Genomic DNA, 25,081 nt, shown 5'->3' on the forward strand with positions numbered 1-25,081 from the left:
GCTACATCAGAAGGGCAATCTGGTCTACTGGAAAGAACGCTGGAGTCAGAGGAACTGGTTTTCAAATTCCCTCAAGCCAGTCCTTCCCTTTCTCTGGGTGAATCAATAGGACTAAAAAAGATTTTTTTTTTCTCGACTCTGAATCTATGGTCTCATGATCTGAAGCCAGATGGGTACAAGGAAGCTCCTAAATTGGAATTCTTCAAAGGGAAAGATTTTGTAAGGGGAATAGGAGAGAAAGAAAATCTCATTAGAACTGGGTTTTCTTCCTTTTAACTAGACAAAGATCAGAAACCTAAAAATGAAGAGTCACACCTTCATGTGGCTGATGAAACAACATTTTCTGTTTCCTCTTAGAAAATTCTCATGGCCATGCTCCTTTTCATAGAAATATTTTATTGCTGCAGTCAACAAACCTGTGTATCACAGCACAAATAACCAATTACAGTTTAAGAAACTAAGAACTCTCCAAGTAGTAATACTGAGAAAAGATTAACATACATAAAAGGTTACAAAACTATACATTTAAATTACTAGAAATTTCCTAAAGAACTAAAAAATTGCCGACTGTCAAATGTCTTTATAAACTACAGGACCCATGCCAATGTACATCGATTTTATTAACAGGATACAAGTTATCTACAAATGTTGCACCTAAGAGTCAGATCAGCTATAAAACTTGGGCAATTATTTCCTGAACAAAGTTAAGTGCTTCTTTTGGGGGTTTAGGTTCTTCCTTTGTCTCCCCAGATGTAGTAGCACATTTCAAACTAAATTCACGGGAGAAAACTTTGGCCAAATGTTTGTCTATATTGAATATCACCCAACAAAAAATTAAGTAAAACATATTTGCTCTTGAACCTTCTTGAGCAACCGAATAAGGGCTGTTTTCAACTTCCTGACCCTCTCCCTCTCCCACTACTGATTCCAAAGATATAAAAAAAGCCTCTTGAGACTTGAGGGAATTAAGTGAGACTCTTCCTGGTTGAGCAACCTTGAATCTACACGTGGGTAGTTGATTTGGAGAGCAGGTGTCTTCTCACCATTGGAAGAAATAAATAGTTGGGGCAGGGATTGGCAGCACATTTGAAGAGAATTTAATGGAAACAGTTCCAGATGTTCCCTGGTGACTGCTGCCTACAACAAACTAATAATAGTCGCTGCTGGGAGCATCTCTAAGAGATAAACCAAGGAAGCTGGGGATGAGGGATGTAGGGATCAGAACCAACAGGAGGGAGGGATTATGGCCTCTGTTTTTGTCCAATCATTCTTCACCTTTTCTAAAGCTTTTGCTAAGTAGTCAAGAGGTTTTAATGAGTTAAGTGGCTTAACATATATATGACCTGTAAGCAGGGGTAGACACCCAAACAAAGGATATACGTACACACTTGAAGACGTCAGGATCCTGTAGCACTCTGGTGAGCAAACTCACTCTCTCTGGCTGGTTGGTTGGAGCCTGGTTCTCTGTTCAGTTCTCAGTTCAGTTAATGTCCCAAATACAAATTAAAGAGTTCATTACTGAAGCCAGTTTTGAGGATCATTTATGGAAATACATTTGATGTATATATCTTATCACTAAAGTCTGGTGTGATGTGGGGAGGGGCAAGGACAGAGCAATAGTTCTAGTCAATATAACAAAATTAGGAAAACACATTTCTGGTAAATAAATGCAGAGTTGAAAAAATCTTCATCTTTGCTTTCATGAAATGCTATCATGGCAACTTTCCTTTTTACTCAGAGCCCTGTAAGTAAGCAGGAACTTCAGAAATGACCAGTAATGGGATTAGGGATGATCAGTATCAGATTCCTTTTACAGTAAAAGATAAAGTAGGACAATCTGTGTATCATTTCAGTGGAAGAAATGAAGTAGGATGCATTTTATTTATTTATTTATTTTTACAGGCAAAGTCCTTTTTTAGGGGAGGGACCTTCATCAAGTTTAGAGGACAGTTTTAGCCTGTAAAAAGGTAAAGTTGATATCTTGTCACACTATCCACACACTAATTCTGGCCCTGGTTCACATCAAGGGTCAGATTTATAAAGAAATCCCTTGTCTCAAACATAAGAGATTATGGGATTAAAGCAGCCTATCATACTTTCCTGGGTTACCTACTTCTGTAGAGAACATCTGATTTTTGTCTAGTTTTACCCACATTTGCTCAAAAGAGTTGAGAGGAAGAAAGTTCACAGGCCACGACTCTTAGAAAGTACCAACACAAGAGCGGGCTGATCACACTAATTTTAATTTTTTTTTTAAAGGGTCTATTGTGAGAAGTGGTAGAAGTCACCTGCAGTTCAAAAGGTCTGGCAGACCTGTTATTTGATACACCTGAGAGGACACCCTTTCAATCATTTTGTTCCCAGGTCAGGCCTGATGAAGGGGCAGGAGTAAGGACACTTTTTAACACAGAGTTTACCTAAGCATAGACTGTGACTGGCCTGGGAGTTTTGCCTACTTTCACCAAAAAGGAATGGGAGGGACCACAAGAGTCACTGCCAGGCCAGAAAAGAATCTCTATCAGACAAATCCACAGGAGGTTTGTGAAGCTGGCAGCAGCATCCAAAGGGTAATGTGACCACCCACCCAGTGGATCACACTGGGAACTCGAAGCTCCTTTGATTTCTTCCTCTCTTGGATGGCAAGAAAATCATTTCTTCCCCATTGAAAGGTCTAAAGAAGATGAGGGATGTGTTTTTTAAAAAGACTTCAGCTGCACTTTGGGATCTTTCTGTTCAATCTGCCATCCTTCTCAAATCAAAGCCATGAGAGATTTTTTGAAAAGCTGGATTTTAAAATGAAGTTTTCTAAACAGCCATGTTTACTCTAGGTTATATATTTTTTCTCTTTAAAAAACACAAGGAGGATAGGGAGTAGGAAAAGGCTGTATCCTCTACTGATAATAATTGATTTAAGTGTTTTTTTAAATTCATTTTGGTTCTGGTAATGATGTCTGAACATGGACAATTCCCGTAAGAATAATTCATCTAAAATGGTTCACTTCCTGGTGCCAATTCAGTCCATGTGTAGTAGGATTAGTCATTCTGACGTCATGCCTCCAACATTTTCCATTTCAGGAACAAGGCCTATTACTTAAATAGCCTTTTGAAGAGTCTTGAACCAGACTCTTCCCTTATCTACCACATCCACAGAGGCCCCCAACTTTCCTCTTTTATAAATCAGGTCACAATAGAGTATTCATCAGATCTTTTCACTGTACCTGCTAAAACACACATATGCACACTCGCATAATAAACATTTACTTCTTAATTCATTCTTCACAGCAGCACAAATTGAAGAAATCTGGATACAAATCAGCATCAAAAGAAAGTCAACCAATTTCTGATCATTTACTCCCTTGCCTTCCTGTAAGGTCACAACACGCAACCTTTCATTTCTGTGGCTAAGACCAGATATATTAAAAGTACACAGGTACAATTGACATATATGATCTTGATAAAAATAAGATTTAACCCATAAGAATCATATTTTCAAATAAGCATCTTATATCCATGAATTTCCATGAATTTGTAGATGTGATTACTCCATATGAGCGTTTGTTCCCACTATGGTCCCAATGATTCTGTGGGGATGTATTGGAGATCACAAACATTTTAAATTTCATAAGGCAAAAAGGTCTGTAGGGCCTATAGGAAAGGGCCAAGTGTATTGAAAGGACTATTTTGAAATGAGACATTCTTTCAAGTTTCAATGCAATTGGACACACATATTACAAAATAAAGATTCTTAAAAGTGCTGTTTGCTTTGTGAGTCACTCATCTTTACATGTAAAGCATATTGTAACCTGACCACCCAAGAGAGATGTTAATGGCAGATATAGCAGAGGCTCCAAGTCCAGATTTAAGGTCTTCCAGTTCATCTCTCTCAGGCTCTCCTTGGGTAATGGAGATATTTTATGACAATTGGCTTTTTCCCAGTGTTCTTAGGGGTATCTGATGTTAAAATGAAAGGACTCTTTGGAAAATCCAATTCAGGCTTCATGGTGTGGCCAATCATAGATATTCGATATTTTGCTTTCCTTCTGTTCATCTTTCAAGTATTACAACTTGGCTGACCATAAATAAGTCAGCAAAGTGGCTCTCTATCAGTAGCATCAGTCACCTACATTTTACCATTTCTTCTCATAGAGCACACCTATAAGATACTCAACTTATGAGGTATGCCACCGTGATAACATATTAAAAATATGTCAAAGATGATTTAGAAAAACAGAACATAATAAAAAATTCAATTGCCCAGTCTAAGCTGTTGGCTGATTTTTTTTTTTTTTTAAGGTATACAGTTTGCAGTAAACAGTGTTATCTCAGCTCTTCATGAATGTCTGGGAAAAAATAAACAGCCCCTTCTTAGAGATTTCCCTTATCAGACTTGAAGAATTTCTGCTCCATGGTCTTCAGGCTCTGTGTAACGGGAAGAGTTTGTATCAGAATGACAGGCCCCGTGCCGCCCATCTTTACTTTCAAAATTTGGCTCTGTTAGTGCAGGTTTTTCATAGAAATTCTTTTTACTCGTTTCTGGACAGTTCTGGACATAGATCACTCTGTTATAAGCCTTAAGTCTTTTCCATAATTGTACGTATACTTTGCACTGTACATACATAAAGAGAAGTCCACCAGTGAAGCCTATGGCCACGACGACCAGTTTAGTCCAAAAGGGCCATTCCAGGATCCCTAAGGAGAAGAAAGAGCTGTAGATTAATGAGTTGCCAGAACTAAATGAGACTCTAAACTCAATGATCTTGCTATAAGCAAATGAAATTTCTTTAAAACTCTCTCCTCACATTTAGTCCTTTTACTGCATTCTTTACTGGTCAAAGATTAGTGTCTTATCTAGCTCATTCCACCATGATTTGCACAAGAGGATTTTATTTTGGTTTTAGTCTTTAGTCTGCTCTATTGGTAAAAGTCTATTGATGATGGGGGGCAGCTAGGTGGTGCACTGGATAGATAGAGCACTAGCCCTGAAGTCACGAGGACCTGAGTTCAAATTTGACCTGACACTTAACACTTCCTAGCTGTGTGACCTTGGGCAAGTCACTTAACCCCAGTTGCCGCAGGGGGGGGGAAATCTATTGATGATGAAACAGATTCTCAACAAACTTCAATACCAAGCTTTCTTCTTTCTTCCCGCTTAACTACTCTGTGTATTGTTAGCTCCTGATAAATGGTTAAGGTTTATGGATGCCGGGGCACAGGACTTCATGATTATGGATGAATACAGGTAAAAATTATGCTTCTGCTACCATCTCTGCATAGACCTCCAAATAAGTGCTTGATATATAGCCCTTTTCAAACTTATTAAGAAATAATAGCATTTGTAGCAAAATAACTGTAAAACTATATCTAAGATTTACTTATAAGTGACATAGACCATGATGTCAACAAATTATTTACTGAGTTACACACTTTTTATCAAGCAAGAGAATTAAGATTCTCTTAGTTCCTATTACATTCCACAAAAGGAATTTGACATGTGGCTCATTCTTCTAACATATGAATCAGAGGCAAATGACATTCCATAGTCACTGCTAATTCAGCTTTTTTGGTTACTATTTCATCCTAAAACACAAAACCACTGATCATGTAACTCCATTCTCACTGAGGGCTGTGGACAATCTTATGTTTCCAAGACAAAATATTAAGCTAAGCAGAGAATCCTGAAATCTATCACGTAAATGTGAAAGAAGCTTTGTATCAAAGTTGGTGAAACAAGCAAAAATAACAAGTTTTTCAAGAAATATGAGGCATTTAAAAAATTCTCAATGGAGTTTCTCTTCCTCTTCTCCTGCACCACGATTTCTCTAACTTATATTATTACTGGTGAATGCCTCTGTTGGTTTACAATAACTAAATGAAAATCACCCCAATATTGTCTTTCACAACTAATTGAAATGACTCTTGTCTAAAGGGATGGACACATCGCATTCCTTGTCTGTGAGTAAGCAGTGGTTCAGGGAGGCCATAAAAATTCTTCCTGACATCTTCACAGGTTTTGGTTTTTACATCTGGAGCTGCAATGTGCAAATAAGCTCCTTATCAGAGATTACTGGGCATACACTTAAAACATTCTAGTCTGACAGTGATAATGTTCACAACATAGGATGATGATGTAGTGCTGTCCAATGCAGATGGATGGCATATCCTGTTGCCAATGATTGACTTTCCCCAGCACAAGTCCTTTCCCATGTGAACAGCCACAAGGTTTGTGGGATTCTAAGCAAAGAAGAGTGGAATAAAAAAAGTCTACAAAGGAAGTTGGTAAGAACAATTCATGATATGTCTCCTAACATGAGTAAGTCTGTAACTATGCATAGACTTTGGATTTAGAATTTTCTTACCAATTTTTTTAAAAAGAAATTTTCTTCATCATAAATTGGACTGTTAAGGACACAGAGTAAAGCCAAATAAGATCTAATTCTGACCATACTTTTAAATGATCAAAGCATTTGTATTTAGTAAAATAAATCTGTACAAAACCCAGCAGGCAATTAGGCTTATTAAGGAATATAAATTTGGTTATCAGATAATAAAATGTCCTTTAGAATCTATCATATAGTTTGACCAAAAAAAATAATAGTCAAAATGACATTGTTACATGCATCTATGTAACTATCATACCATTAGAGACCTTGGCTTAGTCAGACAACCCTCAAATACTTATATTATTATTTTTCACATTGCTGTTCATTGTCTAACTCTTTATGATCACTTGGACCATAGTATGTCAGTGTTGTCCATGAGGTTTTTCTTGGCAAAGACACTAGAGTTGTTTGTCATTTCCTTTTCCAGTAAAGAGCAAGCACAATTCCAGTTAAGGCAAACAAAAATTAAGGGACTTGCTTAAGTCACACAGCTAGTAAATGTCTGAAGCCTCATTTGAATTTAAACTTTCCTGATTCCAGGTTGAGCACTCCATCCACTAAACCACCTAGCTGCCCCATTAAAAAAAAAAAATCTAAAAACTAATCACATGGAAGGAAGTTCATTTATTCAACAAACATCCTGGACTCTGAATTAATCCCTTCAGAGGACTAGAGGATGGTTTGATCTAAGTGATTTATGGCGTCCCTTCTAACTCTGAAATTCCAGGACTGTAGAGACACAACTTCATCCTCTAAAACTTCCTTCATCCTCTAAAACTTCTCTTTGTCTTCAAGACATTTAATCTTTTGACCCCAGGCTATTGCATCCATGTGCCTTCTTACCCAGCATGAACCTCAGGGTCATTTATGTTTACAATGTCTTTCCTCTTAGCCTAAAATCTCTTTCCCTATATCTGCTCTTTGCAAATCCCCAGATCGAGGTAAAATTATCTGCATTCATTTTCTTTGTTCTCTCTCTAGTGTGCCAAACACTGCCAGCTCACACTATGGAAAAAAAAAACATTTTAGCTTTCTTATAAAGTCATTCTATATAAACTAGGCTCTCAATGATCAGCTGTGTTCCTTTTGTTGCCCAATTTTCAACTCTTCATAATAATGTAAAAACTAAATGCCCCACAACTCTGCCTCCTTCCCTTCCTCTGTTCTTACCTTATTTCTTTCTTTGCTGAGATTAAAACTACCCCAAATGATTTTCCTCACAATCCTTCCTCCATGTTTCTCAATTACAAACTTACCTGTAATTCTTTATCCTCTTCAAAGGCTAACCACTGAGCACACGTCATCTCTGCATGTCCACCTTGGTTAGGACTTATTCAGCACCACATGGCTCCTCTCTCATGATCCTTCTCCTCTGAACATAGATTCCAATTTGCTCTGTCCTACAAAAATCTTCCTTTGACCCTGAAGTTTCCCCAAACCACTCTGCTTTCTAACAACCATACCAGGAAGCCCAATCAGGTTCTTCCTGAACCTCGGTTTCCCTGACTTCCCCTGCACACCTGACCACACAGACATCTTCTCCTTTGGGGTTTCTCCCATACAATTCTTACCACTTCTGCTCTCACCCTTCAGTTATTCCTTGTGAGTCACCTTCATGGAGTTCTTTTTGTTATTTCTGACACCTACACATCTTTAAACTTCTTACTGTCCTTAAACATGGTGAGTTTTCAAACGTCACTCTCTCATGACTTCAAATATCAACTGTGCAGATCATTTCTCAATCACCCTCACTACTGTACTCGAGACCTCAGAGTGGACATCTCCACCATTTTTTTGGTCAAAAGGCAAACTGAAAACGTCTAACACTGACCCCCACCTGCTTCCAAAGCCTGCTCTTCCTCCTCCCTTCATGTTTCCTCTTACCACCTGAGCAAGTGTGCCTAGCTGCTACCTGACCTCTCTAGAAAAAAAGAGTCTTGCACGCTCAACATTACCGGTGCTGGTACTTCTCTCTACAGCACACATTTATTTGAGATCACTGCTACCACAATACAGAATTTAGGTGCGTGATTTCTCTCAAAATTGTCCTCATAAGATCTTAGGGAAGGTTAAGTATTTTAATCCCTATTTTATAAATTAAAACAACTAGAAATTTTGTCTCTTGGCTCTAAATTCAGGATTCTCGGACCACGTCTAGATCCACATTGTAACAAAGTTTCAGGCTCAGCTTGAAATCATAATACACTATCCAAAATATCTGTATTACATTAAAAAGACTCCCATCTAAAAAAATTACATGGGAAACATGGCAGGCTGAGAGGGAGGGTTAGTACTAAATGCTCTACATTTAGACATACCAGTTGTCTGTCCCTGCTTAATTTCCTCAGCAGTCCGGTCTATGAGGACATACAAGGACCACACCACACACGTGATTGCAATGACATGGAATGTTACAGAGCACATGATCTTCCTCCGTTCACTGGATGTCATCTGCAACTTTTCCCACTGACAAGAAATAACAGAAAACAGCATGAAATTTGAGTCTTTTAAGATAAAATGGAAAAACTGCTTGTTAGTGTTCCATTGAGAACCAATTTTCTGTATGATAAAAAACTAGGATTAATATGAGGAAACATTACATGACTGTCCAACAAAAATTTTCTCACAGACTAAAAATTATTCCTATAGATATCTCTACACAGACCCCTAGATAATACTATAAATTGGAATACAAATTACAGCTTGGAGTGTGGAGATATCTTCTGGAGATTCCCAATTTTTCTAATGCCACAGGTAAGCGAGAAGGGGAAAGTATACTGGAGTGAAAACACACAAGTAAACTAAGTCTTAACTATACCCCAGAAGTCAATGTCAAAAGAAGTTTGCCTTTCTTTTTGTTCTCTATTATATTCACAATGAAAAGCTTGCACTTGAAGCTGATAATTCCTAGATGTTAATAATCTTGGTTTTTAAAAAATCACTCTTGTCCTGCTTCAACTAACAATTCATCAGTGTTGCCTTGAGTTACAGACTCTTTTTAAAATGGGAGCAGGGAGTGAGAACAAAGCCTAAACGGCCTGTATATTTTGTTGCATATTTCATGTGAGAGGTGGCAGAGATATTAGAGATCACTGGGCATGATACTAATTTCACAGATGAGAAAACCAGGTAAGAGTAGTTATTTGCCCAAGGTCATGTAAGAAATCAGTGGCTGGCTAAGACTGAGGTCTTAAATCCAGATCCTCATGGTCTTGGCCTGAACTGTACTAGAGCAACTCCCATCAACTTTTTCTGGATATGACTCACTACCATTTGGTGATTCTTTTAGTTTTTAGTGATTAAAGGATGTATATGGTGAAATGAAAATGGGTCCTCTCTTTTCTTCCTTTTCTTTTTCCAAGGCTGGGGTTAAGTGACTTGCCCAGGGTCACACAGCTAGGAAGTGTTAAGTGTCTGAGACCAAATTTGAACTCAGGTCCTCCTGAACTCAGGGCTGGTGCTCTATCCACTGCGCCACCTAGCTGCCCCGGGTCATCTCTTTTCACTGATCTGAGTTTTGGAAGAATCACATGAATTTGCTGATAGTTTGGAATCTGGGACAGTTTCCAATCTTTTGGGGGTGACTCCTTTAATGGCACAGTTTTAGTCCATAAGCTTTGAATTTATATAGTTATGAAAACTGAACCTCAACCCCAAATTCCCCCATTCCAAGTCTAATTTCCAAGTACTGACTAAAACCAATCATTCTATCTCTACCAGTCCAGTTTACTCAGTCTTGTCAAGAGAACATGCTCCATTCCCCTTTGGTCACATTATTCCCTGACCTTAACACAGCTTTCCTATCATCTATTTATCTAACTTTTCCAAGAACCATTCTAGTTGTATGTGTTCCATGAAGTTTTCCCCAATGAAGCCAACTCATAGCAATCTCTCTCTTCTTTGAATCCCTGCTAATTCCTGATAATTCACACCACACAATTTGCATTGAATTTTATACTATCTTGGGAGAGTTATGTAAAAGTGCTTTTAAAGTTAGTGCCTCAGTTCCTTCAAGGCAGAGATCACGTTACAAGAATGTTTTCGTGTAGCCATGACAAATAGCATATTTTAGGCCACATAGGAAGTTTCAAAACACATAAGGTTTTATAATTAATTTCTAAATAGGAGATGGAAAACAGAGAGACAATCTGGTCCTAGCAGAAGAATATATATAACATTTCAAATTTCTATAGTTTTTAAGGTTTACTTAGCATTTTTCTCATAACAACCCAGTAAGATGTTTGGGTAGTACAGTATTATTATTTCAGTGCTATTTCTTCTACCCCATGTTGTTTCTTGAAGTACTGATGTATTTCATTTATTTCTTAATTCACATTCAACAAATATTTATGGAGTAGTACAAATTCTGACAATTACTGTTTAGCTAGCACTATTCTCTTTCACTTTAGAATATTTATATTGTCGTTATTTTATGTTATAAGTATGTAAAAATATTATACCTAATTTTTCTCCCTCATTTCTACTCGTGCATTTTTCTATAACCTTGACAAATGTCACAGAATCACAAAATTTAGAACAAGAAGAGACCTGTGAATCTAGCAAAGAATAAAAAACTTCAAGAATGGGATTAAGGTGATTTCTGGATCATATCCTCAAGTTTTTGCATTCAGGTGGTCTTCCACCATGATGAGGCCCAGGCAGATATAACCTAAGACGATACTGCCAGCTCATGCTAAAAGGAAAAAAAAATAAACAAACCCTATTCTATAGGCATTATCATCAAGATATTGGCCATCAAGCATCAAGAGTTCTTGCTCAATCTATACACTTACTGTGTATACTTACTATGACAGCCCTATCCCTTCCTTTCACCTTCTCAGAGTTATTCATCTGAATTTTAAATTCCTGCACAAAAGTAAAAATATGGAGTTTTGCCCCCTTCTCTATGACTGGAATGAACTTAAATTATGTGACCCCTGTGCTGAAACAACCAGATGCACTGATCAGTTCCTTCTAGTGATAAATATCTCATACTGTTCTTTCTATGTACGACATGAAGTTCATATAGAAGTTATTCTGAAGGAAAATGATTTATGACCAAGGAAGCTGAAGAAGCACCTCCATAGTTTCAGCACCATGGATCCCTTTGTCTTCAAATCGTGTGACCTTTCCTAGACCTTTTTAGTGGTTATATACCAGACCAGGGAATAGACAGAAAAATCTATTTGGGAAGGGATGAGACAAACTAATCACTAAAAAAGAAAGTAGATGCTAGGCTTAAGAATGACAGTAATGGCAGGAAACAGGAAAGCATGGTTTGGGTGTTTTGATTGTGGACAGAATTAGCAAAAAGGGATAAAAATTCAATAAATATGTAATGGGCAAACAAACCAGTAGTTGGTAGGGCTGTTTTAAAGCAACTCAGCAATTGCTCTATACTTTTTTTTTAATTATATATTTTTTTATAATATTATCCCTTATATTCATTTTTCCAAATTATCCCCCCCTCCCTCTACTCTCTCCCCCCGATGACAGGCAATCCCATACATTTTACATGTGTTACAATATAACCTAGATACAATACATGTGTGTGAATACCATTTTCTTGTTGCATAATAAGCATTAGATTCCGAAGGTACATGTAACCTGGGCAGACAGATATTAGTGCTAACAGTTTACATTCACTTCCCATTATTTCTTCTCTGGGTGTAATTGCTCTATACTTTTAAGAAATGAAATAATTTTATCACTGCATACAATTCCAATGTATTTCCTTTTAGCAATCACTCTAAATCTGTAAGCCAGAATGATAGTGGAATCAAGCTATTTTCTATTCAGATAACATGATTTACTTTTCTACTGCCAATGATACACTTAATTTGGAACAGCAGTGTGACGTAGCAAGCAGAATAAAAGGCCAGGACTCAGGGGACTTCAGCACACCACATCTTTGGAGTAAAGGTCCCTCCAGCTCTTGTGGGAGTTTATTCATTTTAGTAAATTAGACACATTCCAGTGGGACAAACCTTGGCCTTAAAAGTACTATGTGTACACGTACTTTTCTCAAAGGTTTTAATTTGGTCTCCATTATGAACTCATATTTGCAGAGTTCACAGCATCGTGTGTCCGAACTCTTGATCCACTGTTGTAGGCAGGCTTGGTGGACAAAATGAAGACTTCCTGTGCAGTGACAGGGCGTAATAAGAGGATTCTCATCGTCTCCTTCACAGTGACATATCCTGCACCAGAAATAAAATACATTCATCACAAAACAAGCAGACTGAGAGGAAAAGTGAAACTCCGGTGGAAAATCTAAACAGCAGCTTGGTGACCAGGCCAGCCCTGTGTTCACTCTTGCTCAATCATACTAAAACACCTTCACATACAAGCACAGAGAGCACAGACACTGCTCACTACAGCCCACTGCAGCCACAGACAAGGTCTGGGGGTGTTCTGGAAGGAGAGGATGAGGATGGTCTGAGGAATTACATGCAGGAGTTTTTTATTTGAAGACTGAGAGAGGCATTTAAAGCCATAGGAAAGTATTTCCTAGAACAAAATTCTCTAAATCCATGGGTGTGATTTATTTAAATTAAAAATAAAATCAGCAATCATTCTACTTCACTCCCAAAACAAAATGACATCCTGACCAAAAAAGAGGATTTACTTTTCCTTTTTGAAAGGGCACCCACACTAACTTAGTGACAGATGCAAAGAAGTCACCATCTGATTGTTTCTCCTCCCAATAGGCAGCCTCCTTTCTAGGTTCAGAGAGCTAGTCCCAACTTCATATTTTACAATTGAGAAAACTGAAGTCCAGAGAAGTTAAGTAGCTGCCTAAGGTCATCCAAACAGGAAGCAACAAAGGCAGGATATGAGCCTCCCCCCACCCCCGTGCCCAGAAAACTAAGAAGCCACAAGACCCACCCACAGAAAAGTGGCTCTGACTTATAACCACTCCTTAGGTCTAGGGAAGCATGCAACATGACAGGATTACTAACCTCAAGAAACATGGCTCATTAAATGGATTTTTGAGAAGTAGAGAAGTGTTTTCTAGTAGTTGGAAAACAAGTTAGGACGGGCACCTTTTCTGAAAGGGGTCCAACTGTGTGGCCCAGGATATTGTGCATTCTCTCTGATGCTGGTATGGTTGATCCACTCAATCAGGGGGAAAAAAAAAGAAACTAAGAAAGAAGAATGAATGGGGTGAAACCAGAACAGGGAAACTGATGATTTCAGTGTGGAGAAGTCTGGCCAACAGTAAAAGACAGAGGAGAAAATTCCTAAGGAGTGTAGGGAAAAGGAAAGTAGACTTTGGAAGAGGTTGGAAAGTAGAGCTATCGTTAAAAGGAATTAGGATTTTGTTGGAAATGGCTAAATCCATTTCATCATAAGGAAAAGAAGTGTTGTAGAGGCATTTGCTCCATAAACAGGATATGCTTTAAAAAAAAAAAAAAAAAAAAAAAAAAAGACATGCTTTAATAGAGTCATAAAGAGATAAAGTAAGAAATAGTAGACTTGCTTGAAAATGAAATGATCTTTAGAAATGAATAAGCTGTTAAAAAAAAATCCAGAAATCAAGTGATAACACTTATTTTCCTCTCTTCCAAATTCTTTCAGAAAAACATTTCCTCATTTTGGCATCAAAAATAAAGATCATTTAAGACTCATTTTTTTGTTGTTGTTGTTGTTTTAAGTTAAAGAATCTGGATTCAACAAAATGTATAACCTATTTTTTAACCCTTTGAATAGGTGCCCATGTCCTTCATCCTTAACTTCACATATTGAAAGACAAAAAGACTGGAGAAGCAAGGAGAGCAGAACGAGTCAGAACTAACTAGAAGGGTCAGTGAAGGAGGGTGGTTCTTGGTAAACCAACCTGCATGTGTCTCCTGATGTTGACACAGGGGATAAAGGGGTAAATTTTTCAGAGAGGGGAGAAGGGCAATCCAGGTCACTATCTTTCTCAGTGGAGCAGAGGGGTGCCCGTATCTCCTTGTTTTTCAGCTTGGAGGATACACTGTCCTCAAAGACATCATCATCCCCCATATCATCTGAGCAGAAGCCTGTGCTCCCCACCAACACACTGGAAGATTTAGCTGCCAGCAAGCCAGCAGAGCCGCTTTCCAGCTCATGGAACTTGTGCAAACTGCTGGTGCTTGAACTGTGGGAGAAGGAAAAGAGGTAACAGAGCAATCGTTTGCTTTTCAAGGCTGCCTCATTATCTGCTTTCTCTTCAAGGGATGGGATGTTGAAACTCCCTTGGTTGGCTCCTATTCCAAAGGTGCTTGAATGATTGGCAGAAAATGATGGAACATGTGAGTGTTTATAATTGCCAAATACAAGAGGCTTCAGATTGAGAATCTGTTTTTCTTTATGGTGAAATTTGTTCATCCTGAGGCACTGGTCTTGAGGTGGTGCTAATTTTCCTTCAGAATAAGTTCTTTCTACACAGTCAAAACTCTCCATAGTATTCTGGGCCTTTTCAACCACATCATTGAGGGACTTGGAGAACTTGAGAGTTCTTCTGGCTTTGGTATTCTTAGGAGGCTTAAAGGCCTGGATCCATTCTGGACCAGAGGGGTTTTTCTTTGAGGCCTGAAATGTGTCTTTACAGATCACTGTCACAGTGACCCCTTGTGTCAGAGAACTCTGGCAGAGAGCAGATTTCAAGACAACAGCTGACTGCACGGGACTGTGATGACAACATTCAGAAAACACTGCACTGGAACTGCATGCAGAACAGTGGAATAAAAGGACAGAAAGTAAAAACAATTAAAAAAGAGAAAACAGATATATCAAAGTGAAGAAATGAGAATAGTGTGATAACATGGCAAGCAAACAGTGCACAAAATCAGCATTAAAAGTCTGAATCAAATGTATACTGATCAGAAAGTTAGAAACCAGCAAAGCCAAGCACAATGGTGCCTTTCATGACATTTTTTTCCGGAAAAACTGTTCTTCAATAAGCATCTCAGCAGGTCTCCAAGCAATACTCTACCTGCAGATGTCTTGGTTAGATGGGGTAACAGATGTGCGAGAGAAGCCATGGGGCGCTGCTGCACAGGTTGGACTTCCAGCCTGCAAAATAACATCACAAGTTAGCTGTAGAATCAAACTAGAAAGAACAGCTTTTGTGGCTGAAACAGCGAACAATGCTCCCAGGAGCTTTTCACTGTTATCCAATAAATGATGTTTATATGAATGACAGTGTACATAAAATCCCAAGAAATGAGACAGAGAATGATCCAAACAGAAAAAACTATTACTTACATTCACTCTGAGTCAATAAGGTCCCAAACAACAACCAAGTGGGGCTTGGCCTGGGATCTCCTCTTGGTCAATAAGTGAGTGCCCATAAACCCCAGAATTATCTCACAAGGCTTTACCAATGGACAGAGGGAAGGGAAAGGAAAGAAGAAAGAAAAAAATAAATAAAAGGAGCTCTGCTGTCCACCTGGCTGGCTGCAGTTGCGTCCCTATTGGGGCATCTTTTCCCATCACTCACAGAGGTGGTTTTTTGCCCTTTGTTCTCAAAAAAGACAGGGAAGTGAAGACATGGCAAGTGAGTTGGATTTCAGTGAGGGAGGGCTATGCAAGACCACCAGCCTTACCTTGTCCTCCAGAGTCCACCAGGCACTCTACTTGCTGAAGAAGGGAAGTGTATATGAAGCTAATAGGCAAGGGCTACCAGAATTTTGATGGGGCAGTAAGTGGAGCTGAGTGGACTTCAAAGGCAGAGATGTTCCTAAGTACTGGGGATAGAAGATGAGCTTGGAAGTAGCAATGGGGAGCAAAGAGTATCACACTTTTCCTATGCTCTGATCACTAAGCTTTGAGGAATGAGTAAAAACCCAACCAGGGCTGGAAAGGGTAGCCAGAAAAGCTGTATGACTAAGAGGGTTTCAGGGCTCAGGGAGAGCCAGAAATGGAAAGAGTGGGAAAAAACATTTAAGATGAAAGCAAATTTGTTATTATTTATGGAGCAAGTTTTCCAGAGAGTACAATGGAAAGGGTGAGTAGCTTAAGAATGGAACACTGGGGGGGCTTGGTAGAGAAAAAAGGAAATAAAAGAATAGACAGAGTGAGATCAAGAAGGGGACTTGAATGATGAAGCCAAGCACTTATGGTCCACGGGTTCCCTGGGATGAGGAGAGTCTGACTGGGTGGAATGAGATTAATAATTGACAAACTAGGAATTCGACCCCAGGACGAAGTAACTTTAGGGTGCTGGGCTACTAAGAAGACGAGAGGGAAGATTGATGGCACAGTAATTATCTCCTTTTTCTATAAAGGGACCAGATCAGCAGATAGGCAGTGGGACAAAGATGGAGTAGCACTTCTCTGTGCTCTGTTGGCAGGATGGTCTTCTTCCTGAAGTTAAGTGGAAAGAAATTAGCCCAGGAGTCCACAACTTAATGGTCCACAAATATTTTCTACAATCTGCAGTAATTTTTTCAAAATGACTTTTACTGATGTATTTGTTTTTTTATATCACCATAGCCCCCAGCAATCCTTCCCCTCATCTTGCCAGAAAGCCAACAAATAGTGTTTTTAAGACAAAAGAAAAGAAAAAAAGGGGGGGAGGGAAGGGTATAAGTGATTAAATACACTGAAAAAAATCTGAGAATATATATAACACGAGTGGACTTTCCACCTCTATAAAGGGTGCATTATAAGTGTCTTTTCACATCTCTTCTTTCAAGCCATGATTATTTTTTAAATTTTGCAACATTCATTTTTGATGTTGTTTGCAGTTGTTTTTTCAATTTCCATTTTTACATTCTTGTAGCCACAGCATGTAATTTTCTTGGCTCTTATTTTATTTTTGCATCAGGTCATGTAGAACTTTCCATGTTTCTATATATTTCATCACATTCATCATTTCTTACCACAATTTGTTTAGCCCTTCCTTAATCAATGGCTATCTATTCTGCAGTTCTTGGCTATTATTAAAAGCAACACTATAAATAATTTTATGTATGTGAGAATTTTATTTTATCAATGGCCTCCTTGGGATATAAGCTGATTAATGGAATCTCTGGATTGGACATTTTAATTACTCAACCTTGGCCTTCTAATTATCCCTATTTGTCAAGAGAGCAACATCATCCTTCCAAGTCCTTCAGGACCTTCTGAATCTCACAGTATTTCTCAACCAGCATTTCCAATTTGTCGCAGATCAAATACCCTTCTCTCTTCTGATGCTTCCACCACTCTGTTCTAGGTTCTTATCATTTCTCAGTTAGATTACCTCAGCATGTCTGGTTACCCTGACTGCCTTAAATTTCTTCCCTCTACAACTTCAGCCTCCATTCAGGTACCAAAGTGAATTTCTTAAAGTGTAAATTTCCTGTCATCCTTTCTCTTGCCGCTTCCTACATACACTGAAGAAACTCCCCCGGTTTCCTATTGCCTCCAAGATCAAATACAAATTCTTTAGTTGGCATTCAAAGCCCTTCATAACCTAGTTCCACCTCCCTACCGCTACAATCTTTTTACAACTTACTCTGTATCACACTTACGCTTCAATGCTGTGATAGTGATTTTATGATTCCACAAATGACATTCCCTCTCTCAGCTTTGGTATCTTCTGCGCCTGAAATGTTCTCTCGCTTCATCTCTACCTCCTGGGGGCTACTCCTCAAATCTTTGCTAAAAACCCATCTTTTACATGAAATCTTTTTTCAATCCCTCTCAATTTTTAGTACCTTTCCTCCTTTGATTATTACCTATTTATCCTATAGATAAGCTTGTTTGTAACTATGATCTAATGAAAGAGAACACAAGCAACCAAATAAACTCCTTGAGGACAAGGTCTGTCTTTTGCTTCTTTTTTTAATCCTTAGGATTTAGCACAGTGCCTGACATATATAGTAGGCATTTAATAAATATTTACTGGCTGACTTTATTTGCATGTTGGCAAACTGCCATCCAAAATAGTTGTAGCAAATCATAGCTCAATGTAGTAGTGTGCCTATCAGTCTATAACCCATTTTTGGTCATCTTTGCTTATTTTTAAGGCGAGAGGTTAGGGTTACTTTGATTTATATTTCTTTTATTGGTGGCTTTGAGAATTCTTTTATATGATCATTAACATAACTCTTTTTTTTTTTGGTTGTTTTTGTTTTTTTTCCTGAGGCTGGGGTTAAGTGACTTGCCCAGGGTCACACAGCTAGGACGTGTTAAGTGTCTGAGACCATATTTGAACTCGGGTCCTCCTGAATTCAGAGCTGGTGCTCTATCCACTGTGCCACCTAGCTGTCCCCACAGTTATGTTTACTATAAATTTCTTTTCAACTTACTCACTTTTACTTATCTTTTTTCTTTTTTCACATGTACCCTCTTTGTGTCTGTTTTGCTTATATATATCTTGCATATCAAACTTTTATCAGAGAAACAATACAAAGTTGTTTTTTTTTCCTATTTGACTATTTTCCTTCTTAATTTTAGGTGCATTAACTTAGTGCAGAAGTTTTTCAGTTTTATGTAGTCAAAATTCTCTCTTTTATCTTTTGTAACTGCCTCTATTCTTTGTATGGTTATCAATATATCTTCTAACCATAGCTTGGAGAGGTGTATATGTAATCTGCTTCTCTTCTAGTTTTTTTATATGATGATCTTCAACATTAAAGTCATACATCTATGTAAAATATATTATAGGATATAGTTTAAGGTATTGGAGTAGGTCTAATTTCTGCCAGAATGCTTTCCAGTTTTCCCAGAAGCTTTTTAAAAAATCAAATAAGGAGTTCTTTCCTAAATAATTTATGATTTACATTTTAGGAAACAATAGTTACTGAGTTCAATTGTTTCTGATTCTCCCTTGTCTAAAGATTTACTTCTCTATTTTTAAATAGCCCCAGTTTTGATGACTGCTACTTTTGAAAATAGCCTGAAATCTGGGAGTCTTATCTTCACCTTTGTTCCTTCTATAATAATTTCATATGGATTTTCTCTGTTTCTACTGGGCTTTACTAGTATTATACAGAAATGTTTATGATTTGATTATTTTATATCTTGTAAGTTTACTAAAATTAATAATTGTTTCATTACCAAGTTGTTAATATTCTATTTTCAAAATTTTCTTGTGTCACTCTCACTTATTTCCTTATTTTTTTCCTCTACACCTTTATCTCTTTAACTCTTCTAGGAAATCTTATTATTTGGTCTTATTTCTTGGTCTTCCCTGCCACCCACTAGCTTTTTATAATCCTTTTTTTTTTTTGGCTCTATGTTCATTTTTTTTCCAGGCTAATTCTTGATTTGAATTTTATGTTAAAGTTGGGCTCTGATGTTTCATGCTGCTATTTTCAAAGCTAGGTCTGAGGGGGTCTGAAATTTTTGGTGCTTCTAGGTGGTATGCTCTAGGGAAGAGATGTGGTCACTGTTTTCCTGGGTCTTCACTCTGTTCTTCACCCAGGAAAAACTTTTGTGTCCCTATAGCCCTAAGAGCTGGTGCTCCTCTTTGCTTTAGAACTGTTAGGGTTCCTGCTCCTTGTGACTGACCACCAGCACTCTTCTCCACCCTGTAACTGAGAACTGTGTATGGGCAATAAAGTTGTCAGTGAATACCAGCTGTACCCAGTGCCAGCAAAGGGTCCTCTATAATCTCTTTCTGACCAGCTGTCTGATCCCCATCCTGTCTCTAGGCTAAGAGTTCCCAAAGCTACTGCTGCTAAATCCTTGCTGTCCTCAGCTGTGTGGGCTCTAGACAAGGCCTCTATTCCAGAATCTGGATGCCTACTGTCATTCCGTTAAGTTTTCTTAGGCAGGAACCCCAACCTTTTATTGGGTCTATCACTCCAAAATCTGATTTGAGGTATTATTTTTAAGTTGTTTGAAGGGATTCTTCAGCCTAAGTAGCAGTTCCTAACCTGCTATTTTGGCTCTACAAACTCATAGGATGTAAACTAGGGTTTTAGTGCCATTTCTCCTGAACCAGAGAGTTTATAATCCTGAAATCTGTATTTTAACAAATTAAGAACAAATAATTTGTTCCAAAATTTGTCTCTGTATTTTTAACACTTTGCTTCCTTTGTGAACTTTCTTAATCTTACTGGATCAATGAATGAAAAATCATTTATTAAGCACTTACTATGTAACACTATGTTAAGTCCTAGTAATACATACACAAATGTGGACATAGTCCCTGCCCTCAAGAAGCTTATGTTCTAAGAGTGGGAAACAACATACCTATGGAGGTGATTGCCAAAGAAGATGAAGTTATAGGATGGTAAGTAGAGCCTGGACAACAGTTGTAGTCAATGTGTGTGTATTTATAACTGTTGTTTGCATTCAACATCACATCATATATGAATTTCCACCTTTTCTAAGCCTTATAGTCATTTTTATGACACTGTTATATTATATTACCTTTTTAGTGACAGTAGTATAGCATGAGCTTGGAAGTGGCAATGGGGAACAATGAATATTCCAACTCTACCAATATTCAATTCCAATATTCAACCCAGTGAATATGGGGAAATTAATGAAAATGCAACCAGAGCTGGAAAGAGTGACCAGCAGATGGATTCACAATTCTACCAAATATTTCAAGAACAATTCACTCCATTACTATATAAACTATCTGGGGAAATGGGCAAAGAAGGAATCCCATCAAATTCTTTTTATGATATAAACATGATGCTGATACTTAAACTAGGAAGAGCCAAAACAGAGGAAGAAAATTATAGACCAATTTCCCTAGTAAATATTGGTGCAAAATTTTTAAATAAAATGCTAGCAAGAAAATTACAGCATTATGTTACAAGGTTCATACACTCTGACCAAATGAGATGTACAGCAGCAATACAGGGCTGGTTAAATATTAGGAAAATTATCAACATAATTGACTACCTCAATATCAAAACCAACAAAAATAATTATTTCCATAGATGTAGAAAAAGCTTTTTATCAAAATATAGCACCTATTTCAAATACAAAGACTAGAGGGCAAAGAAATGGAGTTTTCCTTAAAATAATAAGTAGTATCTATCAAAAACCATCAGTAAGTATTATCTGTAATGGGGATAAGGTAGAAGCATTCCAAGTAAGATTAGAGATGAAGAAAAGATATCCATTATCACCACTAATATTCAATATGGTATTAGAAATGTTACTATAGCAATAAGACAAGAAAAAGAAATTGGAGGGAATTAGAATAGGCAATGAAGAAACAAAACTATCAGCCTTTGCAGATGTCATGATAGTATGCTTACAGAATCTTAGAGAATCAACCAAAAAACTAGTTCAAATAATTAACAATTTTAGCAAAGTATCAGAATATAAAACAAACCCACATAAATCATCACCATTTCTATATATTACCAACCAAGTCCAGCAGCAAATTATAGAAAGAGAAAGTCTATTTAAAATAATAGTAGACAATACAAAATACTTGGAGTCTACTTCCCATGAGAAACCCAGGAACTATATGAACTCAATTAAAAACCAATTTTCAGACAAATAAAGCCAGATCTAAACAATTTGAAAAATAACAACTGTTCATGGGTAGGCCAAGCTAATATAATAAAAATAACAATTCTAGTTAAATTAATTTATTTAATCAGTGCCCTACAAATCAAATGACCCAAAAGGTATTTTATAGAATTTTAAAAAATAATACCAAGTTCATCTGGCAGAAAAAAAAGATCCAGAATAATTAATATAACACAAAGATCTCAAATTACAATTACAAAGCAGCAATCATTGAAATTATCTGGTACTGGTAGATAGAACAATGAATTAGTGGAATGAAGTACACAAAACACATAATAATCTCGTTTTTGATAATCCCAAAGACTCCAGCATCTGGGATAAAAATTCACTATTTAATAAAAACTGGAAAAATTGGAAAACAATGAAGCACAATCTAGGTATATAGACTAATATCTTATACTATCAAGATAAGGTCAAAATGATTTAGATATAAAGAGTCATGCCCAAAACAAATTAAGAAAGCAAGGAACAGTTTACCAGATCTACGAAGAAGGGAAGAATTTTTGAATAAAGAGATAGAGAACATTATGAAATATAAAATGGGTAATTTCAATTATATTTAATTAAAAAGCTTTTGCAGAGCATTCTCAGTAAGATCAGAAGTGCAACAAGGTTGTCTAGTATCACCACTGTTATTCATTGTACATTCATGTACACCATTATTATTGTACTAGAAAGGTTAGTTTTAGGTATAAAAGAAAAAGAAATTGAAGGAATTAGAGTACATAATGAGGAAACCAAATTATCACTCTTTGCAGATGATGTGATGGTATACTTAGAGAATCAACTAAAAACCTACTAAAAATAATTAACAATTTTAGCAAAGTAAAAAAGATATAAAACTCACATAAATCATCAGCATTTCTATACATTACCAACAAAGTCCAGCAGCAAGAGACAGAAAGAGAAATCTCATTTAAAAAACTGAACATAATATAAAATATTCGGGAGTTTACCTATCAAGACAAAGTCAAGAACTATATGAACAAAATCACAAAATACTTTTCACACAAATAAAAGTTACCAATTGGAAGAATATCAAATGCTCATTGGTAGACCAAGCTAATATAATAAAAATGATAATACTACCACAATTAATCTACTTATTCAGTGCCATACCAATCAAATTGCCAGGAAATTATAGAGCTAGAAAAAAATAATAAAATTCATTTAGAAGAACAAAAGGTCAAGAATTTCAAGAGAATTAATGAAAAAAAATTTCATGATTTAGACATAAAGGAAGATACTATAAGCAAAATAGGAAGACAAGGGATAGCCTTCTCAGATCTGTGGGAAAGGAAGGAATTTGCAGAGAATATCATGATATATAAAGTGGATAATTTTGAATATATTGAAGTTCTCATACAAAAAAAAAATCAATGCGCCCAAGAGAAACAGAAAGCTAGGGAAAAAAATTTACATCTAATGTTTCTGATAAAGGCCTCATTTCTAAATTTCTAAATAGAGAAGTGACTCAAAATTTCAAGAATACAAGAAATTCCCCAATTGATAAATGGTCAAAGGAGATAAACAGATAATTTTTATACATAGAAATTAAAGTCATTTTTAGTCATATAAAAAAAAAAAAAGCTCTAAATCACTACTGATTAGAAAACTGCAAATCAAGACAACTCTGAGATACTACTACACACCTGTCAGATTGGCTAAGATGACAGGAAAAGAAAATGACAAATGTTGGAGGAGAATGGGAAAACAGAGACACTAATCCATTGTGGTGAAATTGTGAAGTGATCCAACCATTCTGGAGAGCAATTTGGAACTGTTCCCAAAGGACTATAAAACTGTGCTTACCCTTTGATCCAGCAGTATCTCTACTAGATCTGTATCCCAAAGGCATCATAAAAAAATAAAAAGGACATACACGTGCAAAAATGTTTGTAGCATCCCATTTTATAGTGGCAAGAAACCAGAAACTGAATGGATGCCCATTAGTTGGAGGATGGCTGAATAAGTTATAGTATATGACTATGATGGAATATGATTTTTCTATAAGAAATGATCAGCAGGATGATTTCAGAAAAGCCTAGAAAGACTTAACATGAACTGATGAGTAGAACACCAAGAGAACACTGTACATGGCAACAACAAGATTATGTGGATCGACTATGATGTATTTGGCTCTTTTCAACAATGAAGTGATTCAAGGCAATTCCAATACACTTGTGATGGAAAGAGCTATTTGCATCCAGAGAGAGAATTGTGGAGACTGAATGTGGATCACAGTATAGTATTTTCACTTTTATTGTTTTTTATTTATTTGATTTTCTCTCTCATTCCCTCCTTTTTTGATCTGATTTTTTTTTTTTTGCACAGCATGATAAATGCAGAAATATGTCTAGAAGAATTGCACATGTTTAACCTATATTGGATTACTTGCTGTCTAGGATAGGAGGGAGGTGCAAAGGAAAAGAGAAAAATTTAGAACAAAGGGTTTACAAGGGTGAGTGTTGAAAACTATCTTTGCATGTATTTTGAAAAAAAAAAAGCTATTATTAAAAAAAAAAAAAGATTTGGGCAAAAGTGATGCAACCAAGCTTAAAAGGAAAGCAGAAAACTGGGGAAAAAATTTATAGCAAATGTCTCATTTCTCAAATATATAGAAAATGAAGTCCAGTATATAAGAATACAAGTAATTTCTCAATTGATAAATAGTCAAAGGATATGAAAGGCAATTTTCATTCATTCATTCTTTCTTTCTTTTTTTTTTTTTTTTGGCTGAGGCAATTAGAATTAAGTGACTTGCCCAGGGTCACACAGCTAGGAAGTGTTAAGTGTCTGAGATCAGATTTGAACTCAGGTCCTCCTGACTTCAGGGCTGGTGCTCTAAGTCAGGGCTGGTACTCTATCTACTGCACCAAGTAGCTGCCCCAAAAGGCAATTTTCAAAAGAAGAAATCAAAGCTATCTAGAGTCATGAAATTATGCGCTACCACTGATTAGAGAAATGCAAATAAAAACAACTCTGAAGTGGTAAGTCAGGTGGTACCACCTAACACACCTTTCAGAGTGGCTAATATGACAGAAAAAGTAATTGATAAATGTTGAACAGGATGTGAGAAAACTTGAGTCATTAATGTTTTGTTGGTGGAATTGAATTTTCTCCAATCCAACCATTCTAGAAAACAACTTGAAACTATGCCCAAAGGGCAATTAAACCACGAATACCCTTTGATCAAGCAATACCACTACTAGGTCTCTATACAACAGAGACTATAAAAA

At 36.9% G+C, this 25,081-nt stretch overlaps 1 protein-coding gene across 13 annotated transcripts in view; it reads right to left on the reverse strand.

Annotated features, from left to right (window-relative positions):
* Positions 1 to 379: 379 nt before the first annotated feature.
* MARCHF8 (membrane associated ring-CH-type finger 8) overlaps positions 380 to 25,081 on the reverse strand; it is a 110,714-nt gene continuing 86,012 nt past the window's right edge. For 10 of the 13 annotated variants that reach the window (XM_074296346.1, XM_074296354.1, XM_074296345.1 and 7 more), the window contains 5 exons: positions 15,343 to 15,422; positions 14,221 to 15,072; positions 12,400 to 12,580; positions 8,699 to 8,846; positions 380 to 4,689 (listed from right to left, as the gene is read on the reverse strand). In XM_074296346.1, the coding sequence (XP_074152447.1) occupies positions 4,382 to 4,689; positions 8,699 to 8,846; positions 12,400 to 12,580; positions 14,221 to 15,072; positions 15,343 to 15,422 (1,569 nt within the window). In that variant the 3' untranslated portion in view covers positions 380 to 4,381. The remainder of the gene's footprint in view (positions 4,690 to 8,698; positions 8,847 to 12,399; positions 12,581 to 14,220; positions 15,073 to 15,342; positions 15,423 to 25,081) is intronic. The other 3 variants (XM_074296356.1, XM_074296357.1, XM_074296359.1) reach the window with 1 other exon arrangement.

This window comes from Sminthopsis crassicaudata, chromosome 2 (genome assembly GCF_048593235.1).
Source record: "Sminthopsis crassicaudata isolate SCR6 chromosome 2, ASM4859323v1, whole genome shotgun sequence".
Taxonomy (NCBI): domain Eukaryota; kingdom Metazoa; phylum Chordata; class Mammalia; order Dasyuromorphia; family Dasyuridae; genus Sminthopsis; species Sminthopsis crassicaudata.